This window comes from Triticum aestivum, chromosome 4D (genome assembly GCF_018294505.1).
Source record: "Triticum aestivum cultivar Chinese Spring chromosome 4D, IWGSC CS RefSeq v2.1, whole genome shotgun sequence".
Classification (NCBI taxonomy): Eukaryota; Viridiplantae; Streptophyta; class Magnoliopsida; order Poales; family Poaceae; genus Triticum; species Triticum aestivum.
The window spans coordinates 46,212,896-46,224,079 of NC_057805.1; the positions used below are offsets into that span (position 1 = coordinate 46,212,896).

At 42.2% G+C, this 11,184-nt stretch overlaps 1 protein-coding gene across 1 annotated transcript; it reads right to left on the bottom strand.

Annotated features, from left to right (window-relative positions):
- Nucleotides 1-592: 592 nt before the first annotated feature.
- LOC123096081 (uncharacterized) lies at nucleotides 593-4,308 on the bottom strand. The gene is made up of 11 exons (XM_044517679.1): nucleotides 4,130-4,308; nucleotides 3,366-3,451; nucleotides 3,209-3,270; nucleotides 3,025-3,094; nucleotides 2,905-2,947; nucleotides 2,175-2,255; nucleotides 1,990-2,087; nucleotides 1,828-1,900; nucleotides 1,494-1,714; nucleotides 1,113-1,379; nucleotides 593-1,014 (listed from the first exon to the last, which is right to left on the bottom strand). The coding sequence occupies exons 2-11, from the start codon at nucleotides 3,432-3,434 to the stop codon at nucleotides 862-864; spliced, it is 1,137 nt and encodes a 378-aa protein (XP_044373614.1). The 5' UTR covers nucleotides 3,435-3,451; nucleotides 4,130-4,308; the 3' UTR covers nucleotides 593-861.
- Nucleotides 4,309-11,184: the final 6,876 nt, after the last annotated feature.

Sequence of the window (11,184 nt, forward strand, 5' to 3'; positions counted from 1 at the left end):
TGCCCAGTTAGGATCAAAGTTATTGTCGTATAAGTTCAACCTCATGCTATTGGTCCCAACGACATCCATGCAACGTCATAACTACACTTCTACATTGCGTGGAAACATTTTGTTGTCGTTTCTGGCAGTTCTACATTTTACAGGAACTTGCTTGTCCTTGGGGTTTTACAACTCCACAATCATGCCATGAACCATGTTTAAATGTGCAAGTGCAGCATCTATGATCAAACCTAACCTTGCTTGACCAAACGAAGCCCCGATTGTTTTAAAGTTGTATACCTCTAGCTCAGTTTGCATTACTTTGGCAACGAACCATACCAACTGCTTGGTAAACCACCAAAAGTGAACCTGCTGATGGCTCCGGCAACCTCTGATCGGTGTGAGCACGATACTGTCCGATCACATATGTTGATACTCAATGGTGGTAAACCTGAATTGCAACAGGACTGCATAATCATGAGGGAACAACATGTGTGTTTTGTTGTTCCTGTGGCCTCTGATTGTATAAAGCGCTAACAAACAACAAAGGAATGACTGAACAACAAGCAAAATGAGCTCTACACAGGCTGCATCAATAGAAATGACAGTAGGATAACCACCGTTGAACTCTTGACTAAAGTGATAAATCTCAGCAATTGAGACAAACCAGCCATGGTACCGTGAAAATTAAAGGACCGGCAAAACATTTCCACTAGCTGTTACCACATATCAACACCATGATATCAACTTTCACGATTCTCCTAATGCAAATTTACATCTCCACAGTTCTCAGTGTGAAACAGGAGCAGCAGTAGTAAGTAGTGACACACTTCGTGTCACTTTCAGAGCTAATATCAGAAGTTACTTGCAGTTCCCCGCAGGCTAACCGATCCTCTTGATGGAATCTACCAAGTAGTCGATATCAGGAGTTACGATCGCACGCTTGTTCACCTCCCCCAGGCTGCAGCAGTGCTTCTTGTATGTGTTGATCGCTACAGCCTCTTGAGCAAATGTGCAGTCCAAACCAGCAGAAACCTGCACGTTTAATATTCATCTCAAGTACCGCATCATCGAAAGACTAGACGTAAGCAGAAAATGCAGCATAAAGAAGTGCAGAAGTTTTAAACACCTACATCAAAGAGTGCATCTCCAAGCAGCATCTTCACTTTACCACTCTTGTACACGAGCAGCTTCCCCATGAGACCACCTGGTAAATCTTTTAGCTTACAGCCGTTGACCGACTCAAGTCTCCTCCTCTTATTGGTTTCTTCTGTTTCAACACCCTCACTGTCACTGGTGTCCATATCTGCCCCAGCAACGGATAGAACCTGCGGTAAAGGAAGAGATGCAGGGAACTGGAAGAAGAGCAACTGTGGTGTATTCATCTTGTCCTCAGTGCCCTGTCAAACAATTAATATAATATACATCAGTTTTTAGGCTACTAATACTGTGCAGCTGGTACAATCAGTTCGATCAATATAAGATACAAAACCAAAAGAAAACGAGTAACCGACAGTTCCATCGACATCCCACCACAAAAAAGAAGACAGCTCCATCAACATGTGGCATGGTTTTCTGCATTGATATGAATACCTGAGCAAGAACGGTGTTCCTCGACATGATATCATGCAACATGATATACATACCATTAGTCCAAGTTCCTTAGCTGCAGTTAATTCACCATCTTGTGTTCTGCTGGAAGAAAACTCTCCGAACTCATCTTCGTCGAAATCTTCTGTACCGAAGAGGCGAAGATAAAAGAATGTCAATGAAAGTGTTTTTGAAAGGCAAACTATGAGCATGATGCGGCAAAAAGCCAAAAACTGCAAAAATGAAGAACACCAGAACCTGGATCTGCAGAGTGGGGCCTCCTTAGAGGGAGAGTAATAGGAGGATAGTTGTAGCTGGGATGGGTAAAGTCCTGCAACAGTTAGGAGATAAGTCAGGTAATTAACAAAACAACCCCCCACCACCCCACCCCTTATGTTATTATTGTCTGGGTTTACTAACCTGAGGTCCAGTGAACTGTTTGGGTAACTTTGCAGCAGAAGTCGTAACGCCAGACATCATATACTTGCTGAAAAGGTTTACCTCCTGCTCTTGTTTAACTGGCAGAAGAAATGATACATTGTTCTGTAAATGTTCAGATCAAGGTAAATATGGAACAAATGGGAGTGGCAACCTTAAGCTACTACCTGATGAAGAACTTCTACGGGTGGGGAAGGATCTTGCAGTTGAAGAGTTCACTTGTCCAAATGCAACCTGAACACAGTCATCTGCCGTCGTAATGGAGCAGTATGTTATTACTAAATTATAAACTGAAAATAACATAATGCCGTTACACCAGCGGTATTGAGATCGTTATAAATATTCATAAACCCATATTTTATGGACGAATCAGTGCTGACTTCTAAATAGAATTTTGATTATCTAACTTGCAACAATCATCTAAGCCTCTAAAGTGCATCATGCTGCATGTCATTAGTTTGGACAAAACCTCCAGTCGAATTATATCTTAGGCTACTGCCGAGTTCATGAGACAACTCCAGAGTCCAGATTTTTCCTGACCAAACATGTCTGCTTAGGCAATGCAAATTGAATAGATAACATATTTGAACTAGATGCCTTTGTGCTCCTTGCAATTGGACTGCTCAACATTACCATTTACCCAATAGCTATTCTATATGAACATGGTCAGTATGAACTGTTCAAAAATACAGAGATACTGGTGTCTTATTTATCACAAATCGTTCAGCAGCTCCCAGAGATACAAAGGAGGTTGTGATTCTAGAATCTTAGGAAGTTTGTGTGACAGCAACTGCAGTTAACTGAACAGTTATTTTCCACTGAAGATAGGCTAGTGAATGCAGGATCGAACACGAAATACAGTAGATATTGTGAGGCAAAAAACATCAAAATACTGACCACTTTTCTCAGCCTTGAATCTTCTTTCGAGGGCACCTTTACTCTGCATATGAAACTGGAGAATAAAACACCACCGACCTAAATCAGGCACGTAGAAATCAGACTGAGACATACAAGTACCTGTGGCATTCTAAGTTTCCTCAACAGATCCTTATCAATTGGGTCAAGTTCGCTCTCCTCTTCTGGTTCCCTGTAGAATCCCACCATTAATTACTTTCATTGCACAAGCACTGCGCCTACTTTAAATAGAAAATACTGAATTGAACAAGCATGCATAAACAGAGCATTGGTTAATGAACATTACATCTTAGGGACACGTTTTGGAGTTTTCTTAGTAGGCACCTTGGGTGAAAATTTAAGTCCGGCCTGCACGCGCAAAGTAGAAGAAAAGAAATGGTAAGCAGCAAACACACTGAGCTTGCCTTATATGCATATCAGATTACGCTGGAGAAAACACTCACCTTGCGGCGATTGGGTGGAGTGGAAGCAGAGCCATCCTTCTCTTTCCCCTTTCCACTCTTGTCGTCCATGAGAACAAATGGAAGATCTACAAGAATGACATGATGTGGTAAAAAGAACTGAAAACTTGGGTAAAAGGAATGACATGATGAGGTAAAAAAACAAGAAACATTGGTAAAAGGAATGACATGATGAGGTAAAACTTGGGTACAAGGGCGTCTCCCATACAAGTTTTGCCAAGTAACTAGTGCACACTTTGTCCATAGTCAACTCCCATAAAATTCTGAAGTCCTGACTAGTGATACAATTAAGCAATAGCTCGAACTTGCTAAGCGAGCTCTAGGGGCAGCACGTCCACTCGCTCATCCGCACGCATGGGCACTGGCTTGTGAGCTATGAATGTGCAGCAAAAGAATCCCTAGCGCTCACAGAAATAACGCCGAACAGCTTCATGGCGTCGCCTAAGCCCTCCCGCACCTCACCAGTCACCACTGAGCGGAAACCCCACACCACCACGAAAAGGTCAGAATTCCAAAACCCGCACAGAGCACGACTGGACAACAAAATTGACGGCGGCACAACGATCGCCGGCATTGCAGCAAGACGGGACAAACTACGAATCCCGGGCCTCCGACCGGTCTGCTACCCTCCCGTCCGGCTCGACTGCCGACCAGGGCACCGCCAGCAAGAGGCGCAGCGAAGATAGCCAAGAGCGCGCGCGGCAGAGCAACACGACGGATCCAGTTCCGGTTGAGGGCTGCCTTACCTCGGCCGCGGAGAAGGCAGGGCCGAAGAGCGGTGGCGTAGAGAGGCGCGCGGGGGTTCCGGCCGGCCGCGCAGCCTAGGGTGGAGCGATGGAGGTAGGGGAAAGTGGAGAAAACAGAGGGCAGGAGGATGCCGATGCCTGCAGCGAACAGCTTTGCAGCCGCAGCGGGTGAAGACACGTGTCCCGCCCGCAGAGGGTCCGCTGGAAAAGTCCTGGACGGCGACCCTAAATTAGAATTCCGTTGGTTCCGTTGCTGTCCTGCAGCCAAGTGGCACATGCGCATCGTGTTTGCTCAAATAAAAAGGTTGACCCAACGCCGGCAGCTACACATATTCGAATCTTATTTGAATGACGAATTTGACAACAACAAAATGGGTCAGAGCATCCTGATGGTTTCTGTGACTGATTCAGAGAGAAAATCTCCTTCTTTATCACCAACAAATAATAAAGTGTGTAAGTCACCTTACGAAACCAAATAATCTCAAAACACTCTTCGTAACTTGATTAGTCTCACTCAAGAGAACTCATCTACACGGAAGGTCTTTTAAATGCCAATTGTACCCGGTGCCTGAGCAGTTGCCATTGAGAATGTAGTGGGTGACTTAGCACAAGCAGCGCGTAACAGGTCCTTTGCAGATGTAAGTATGCAAAGGTTCGAATCCTTTTACTCCAGATTATGAAGACCCGATTGAATTTGTCAAGAACGAGCTAACAACTACAGGGGAAGCGGCTCAGTAGTACATTAACTCCCTTCTCGTTTCTTGTTTCGTGACATATCAACCAATAAGAGATGTGGGTCGTGCATGCTTTCAATGACTTGAGACTAGCAAACATGACATGCAGTGGTTAATTCATTGCATATAATGCTATTAACTAGTAAAAAAACATTAAATTCTCTCGTTTTCAATTCGCCTTGGTCGCAATGCACAACCTAAGATGACTTACACACCTAGACGGAGGGAGTAAGTTTGTGACACGTGGTGACATGGCACACTTATTGCATATATCGAATATCGATAAAGTAGGTAGATTAGTGATAAATATATGTGTGCCCTCTTCGCAATCAATTTGGCACTAAATGTTGCAGGGTAAATTAATGTGTTCACAAGACATGAGAAGGTAGCAAGCCTAAAATACCAAGACACCATGGATTCTACCAATTTTTGGAATCAACCTACGTGAGTTGAAAACATGGCTTTGACCGATTCCTAGGAGTCAATGCAGCCCTGCAAAATCAAGCCTGAGAAGAAGAACGAACTAAGCATTGCATGAGTGACATGAGCTACTCCGAATAGCCAAGGAGGACATGCCTATATATACCCCGAATAACTCTGTTTTTTTTCCTACAAAAGAAAAGAAAAACAGAGCTATAACAAAGTGTACACATATATGCATGTAGTGTAGGCAAGTCATCCTTGGCTACCGAATCAGCTCTATCCCTCATACAAGGCCCCTCTTCTAAGTTGTGATCTCTTTCATACGTTGTTGCGTTGCATTGCATTGTTATATGTGCCCGAGTACTTATAGCACAAGGGTCCTGCATATGCATGGGAATAATCAGTCTGACCATCTTTGACACTTATTAATTGTGTACAGACTCAGAATATATTCAGTTAGGTTTGGTTTTGGTGGATTCTTATGCTTATTGACCGTGCAGCTTAATAAGGTTGACACGTGCCCACAAGGGTCAAAAGGTTGACTATTTGAGGAATTTCACCTATTGTTTACAGTGAGAGAAGCTAATGAATTAGCGCATCTTTGTGCTAAGCATAGTAATTCCTCTAGGAGACGTGGTTTGCGGATAAATTATATCCCATCCTTCCTTACTGCTTGTGTAATGAAGGATTCTAATCCTGTGTTTTGACTAATAATGCTCTTGATTTCAAACAAAAAGGTTGACTATTTGAGTTTGGATATAGGGGTTAGATTAGATCATAAGCTCCAAATTAGGTGATTTCACATATGTAACTACAATTCTACATGTGTTGGCGAACCAATCTATTCCTTCCCCTTCTGCGGCGGCGGGAAGAGAAGACCCGGTGCCTCGGTCCAGCTAGTACTTTAGGTTAGGGTTTTTCTCTCGTGGGGATGGCGTTGTGGCGGATGGCAAGCCTCATGTTCCAGCTGGTCTTCCGGGCTCCGATCCTCCTAAGTTCGTTTGTTGGGACGATGTCGATGGAATTTCGGCGTAGATTCATGTCGTCTCCCTGGATGGCAACGTTAGGATTTCGCGTTGTACCTACACGATAGTGAATTTTGGTGTCACGCACTTCAGATCAATTCAATGGTTCAACAGAAACAACTGTAGCTCTGAGACGTTGGTCCTTAGTGGAACATGCACAAAAACTTCCAGTCATCCTCGACAATGTTAGGACAGCTCCAGTAAGCGAGCAGCGACTGTGGCACGTCAGCAGCTTGTTCTAGTGGTAACAATGGTTGTTCAGTGGTCCAAGAACCTTGATTTAATTTTTATTATGTTTGTGATGTTTTGTATTTCTGGTGAACTTTTATACTCCCTTTGTTTCTTTTGACTTCGCGTATTTGATTCGTCTATAGTCAAACTTTTTAAGTTTGACCAAATTTATATTTAAAACATGAATATGTACAACGGCAAATAAATATAATATGAAAATATTTTCCACGATGAGTCTAAAGATATTGATTTTGTATTGTCAATGTTAATAATTTTGTATCCCGCAAAAAAAATGTTAATAATTTTCTGTGTAAACTTGGTCAAGCTTCAAAAAGTTTGACTTCAGACAAACCTAATACGCGGAATAAAAATAAATGGAGGGAGTAATAGATTTGGATCTTTTCGCAAAAGAAAACACTTAGCACAAAAAATGATCAAACCTCTTGTTTGAGATCTTGCCTGGCCACGGTGGATTTTTTTAGTAATATAGTTGAAGTACTAAAACTAGCAATGTGTCACTGGTGCAAAGAATAGAGGTTTGAACTCTTTGTCAGGAAAAATTGAGAGATGCCAGAGAAGACTGAATTTCAAAACTATGTGACTCTAGTCCTCAATTGACATTCACAAATATAGTGATGTGTGTTTTGGTCCTTCTTGGTATTTCTAAAATAAATAAAAAACTGTCAGCTCATGATAAATGATGATATTAATTGATTTTTTTGCGGGAAATAAATAGATAAAGTTGACTTTAAAATTCAAGACAAACTTATGGACCTTGATGGAATTGTTACTTCGAGCGTTTATCTTTGCCTTGAGAAATTCTTCTAAATTTCATGAGGAGTTTCGACCGTCTTTCTTTTTATATTCTCTTCGATCCATATTACTTGCTGCTCACTTAGTACAACTTTGTTTTTTTTAAGTGAACGACAGTGGGAGAGGCTCCCACTGACTTTTGTATTACTCACAAAGGAACAGTTACATAGTTGTTACAAAGGGGTTTAATCGACCCCCCGGCCGTGTGGGCTAGTGTAACTACAGCATTAATGTCCCAAATTTATAATGTAACTAGACAGGAAAGGACGAAGCTCCTCTCTGCAATTATGGGTCAGTAACTCTAGGAGATGTTTGAATCTAGCCAACCATGACCCGATTGAGTGTTGTATCCCTCTGAGACTGCAATTATGGGTCAGTAACTTTAGTACAACTTTGTTGCGGTGGACGTAATGCGCGAGAGCTGTGAGAGTAGCATGACAATTTCGAGTGATGGGCCGGCAAGAATCACATGATAGTGTTTTCCAATGGAAATGTGTAGGGCCAATCAATCGATGGGAAATCACATCCTTATGGCATAATGCACGTCCTACTTCGGCCATGGTTTCTGATCGTCCACCTGTTGGGCAACTTTCTGAAGTCAATATTCCTTTTGACATCCTGCCTCCGCTGGCCTTCTTGTTTTTGTTCTAACACAATGCACAGACATTACATGATCTAGTCATTCGCAACACTATCAAACGTTTCTAGACTTGATTTTTGAGAAAGAAAGAGCCGAAGTTTGTCTTTTGACATCTACTTTCTTCCATCATAGATAGATTAGGATGGACTAGTGCAGAAACTTTCCGTCTGTATGTGCATGTGCCAGTGGAATCGTATCATGTTTTATTCGGGACGGCGGGCAGCTGCACGATGCACAAATCAGGAGCTGCTAGATTGGGAATCTGAGCTCTACCGATAGGCTTGTTTAATTAGCTATTGTGATTACTCCACTTGTCCTCACGCAAACAAAAGTAGGCCGGGCTCTGACTTGGCTTTTTTGGTAGCTCGGATGCAGCTAAGCAGCTACCAAGGTGACACGTGAATTGTTCACTATTTTTGGATTTTAAATAACTCTCTCTGTCCTATAATGTAGTGTAAAAAACGTCTTACATTATGAAACGGAGAAAGTAGCATGTAATTAGGGGAAGGCTCGACTTTAGAGCATTGTCGACGTGCTCGGTTAATTGAGGGCGCACATGGGCTTCATGGCTAGCAAGGGCGACGATACGCATAGTGGACATCATATGAGAGCATCTATATCAAGACCTGACAAACATTAATAGAAAGGCATGCAATAAAGCTATGACAATAGATAGACAAAATATAGAGAGTGCTAGTTCTTCGCAATACAGACTACAAACATAACGAAAGTTGAGTGCGAGAAAATGGTTTGTTCCGCAGGGCTTGGTGAAGACAATGGTTTGTTCACTTAATTTAAGTTACTGACACAACTCTATGGTTGAAGGGGGTGAGATTGAACTCGGAACTCAGAAGACAAAGTTTTCACTCTATTCTTCTTGAGCTATACCCAATACTCACCGCGTGCAATCACTCAACCTAGGTTTCTAGGACCTTCGTAGACTTGTTTTTCATGTAGTCCTTGGACGCTCAGTACAAATTCCTAAGGATCTAGTGGATGAACAATCCGCAAGAGTAATAGGTTAAGATCGGCTTCGATCAAGTTCTACAATGATGCTCAATCACTTAGCAGTTTTAGGTTCTGAGTTTTTTCTCACAAGGATTCTCTCAGATCTATGGGAGACATGGGTTGCTCAGATAATCTCTGCCTAAATTTTATGCGCAGCAGCCACCGGTTTAAGGTTGAGTTAAGAGGCTCTTTATAGTCGGTGGAGCAAACCTGTGGGCCAGTATGAACATTGGAGGCTCACTCCACTAGTGCAGAACCGGGTTTTAGCGTCGGTTCGTAAGGGCCTTTAGTGCCGGTTCTACAACCGGCACTAAAGAGTGGGGACTAAAGCCCCCCCTACTACCGGTTCGTCACGAACCGGCGCTAAAGTGCCACCACGTGGCACGAGCCAGGCCCGGGTGCGGGTAGACCATTAGTACCGGTTGGTAACACCAACCGATACTAAATGTTTGGGGGGTTTTGATTTTATTTTTTATTTTTCCTTTAATTTTGTGTTTTCCATTTAATTCTTTTCCGTTTGCTGGTATATTACGATACTACATATTGTACATATATATATACATATCATCGAATGTCTCGCACCACCATATTCACACATACACATGCATGCATGTACGTATATATATACAATTTGGTATATACAATTTCTCCTACATGGAGGCATTAGTGCGGTAGCGGGTAATGGAATTCTCCTCGAGGATCTATGACTTGGTCGAGCAAAAATCCCGCTATTTCCTCTGCAATTGCTCGTACGCGATCCATTGGTAGGAGCTTCTGCCGCACCTCATTGAACTGTTAAGAAGGAGATCAATATGCATGTATGAGTTGTGTGACTAGATATCAATAATGATGTAAAAATTGTGTATAGTGTGTTCTGGCAAACATACCCATATCTGTCTATCAGATGTGCTCCTTTCGGACGTCATCATGCAAATGTTCTCGCAAACGTAGTATGCACATAAATCATTCCCCGGCTCCTGCTTCATGGCCTGTACGAGAATAGAGTTCAATCAAATAATAATTAATCAAGCCTGATAATTAATGTTATTGAAACTATAGAATTAAAGAGATTGCATGGTAGCTAGCTGGCTAGCTATAGTACTACTTAATTACTTACCGTGGGTCGATACCAACACAGTTTATCTCTGAACGGGCTTGGAACGTCTTCGATGAACTTTTGCCATGCCGTGCCGGCCCGCCGGCAAAGAAAATGAATAAAGGAGTTGTTAATTAGTTGATATTAGGACATATATATAATGAGATTGAAATTACCTGTTGACTATCTCCTTCACGATTGAGTACTCTTTAGGTTCTTTAAGCAGTGAGTCCAGTACTTCAACTTTTCCTTCTTTAACATTAATGTCTACCAAGATCCAGTGGAACCTGCATGCGCACTTTAATGTCTACCAAGATCCAGTGGTATCTAGCTAGTAACAAAAACAGAATTTGTAGTACAAGACAGTGTGGACTCACTGAAAGTTGTAAGGAAGTAGTATATCTGCATTGGTATTGAGGCGCTTCAAGAACTCTAGCATGTTATTCTCTACTTCTTGTTTATAATGTTCATATGACCATGTCTCTTCATTAATGGTATTTGGGTCAATGAACCCAATGCCATGGCGTCCAGCTTTTCTCATTTCGGACATCTTCATCCTGCATAATACCACAGAAAAGAATATAGTGAGGATAATTACAGGTAATGATCAACGAGAGCACTACAGCTAGCTTGAGACTTAAATTGCAGAAAGAAATCACTTACAGGCAATAGCAAGTGACGATAGATTTATCGAGTGCGTCATAATTGAATAACTGAAATAGTTCTGTATACTCAATAGACAGAGCTAGCTTATGGAAGTAATTGATACATCTCCAACGTATCTATAATTTTTTATTGTTCCATGCTATATTATATTCTGTTTTGGACATTATTGGGCTTTATTATACACTTTTATATTATTTTTGGGACTAATCTATTAACCGGAGGCCCAGCCCAGAATTGTTGTTTTTTGCCTATTTCAGAGTTTCGCAGAAAAAGAATATCAAACGGAGTCCAAACGGAATGAAACCTTCGGGAACGTGATTTTCGGAACGAACGTGATCCAGAGGACTTGGACCCTACGTCAATACATCAACTAGGAGGGCACGAGGTAGGGGGGCGCGCCTACCCCCCTGGGCGCGCCC

Excerpts from the sequence above, each read along its gene's own strand:
- LOC123096081 (XM_044517679.1), bottom strand. The coding sequence starts at position 3,434 with ATGGACGACAAGAGTGGAAAGGGGAAAGAGAAGGATGGCTCTGCTTCC. Across the intron at positions 2,948-3,024 it reads GGAAACTTAGAATGCCACAG|AGTAAAGGTGCCCTCGAAAG; the intron begins GTACTTGTATGT and ends TTTCATATGCAG. Across the intron at positions 1,715-1,827 it reads GCCCCACTCTGCAGATCCAG|AAGATTTCGACGAAGATGAG; the intron begins GTTCTGGTGTTC and ends TCTTCGGTACAG.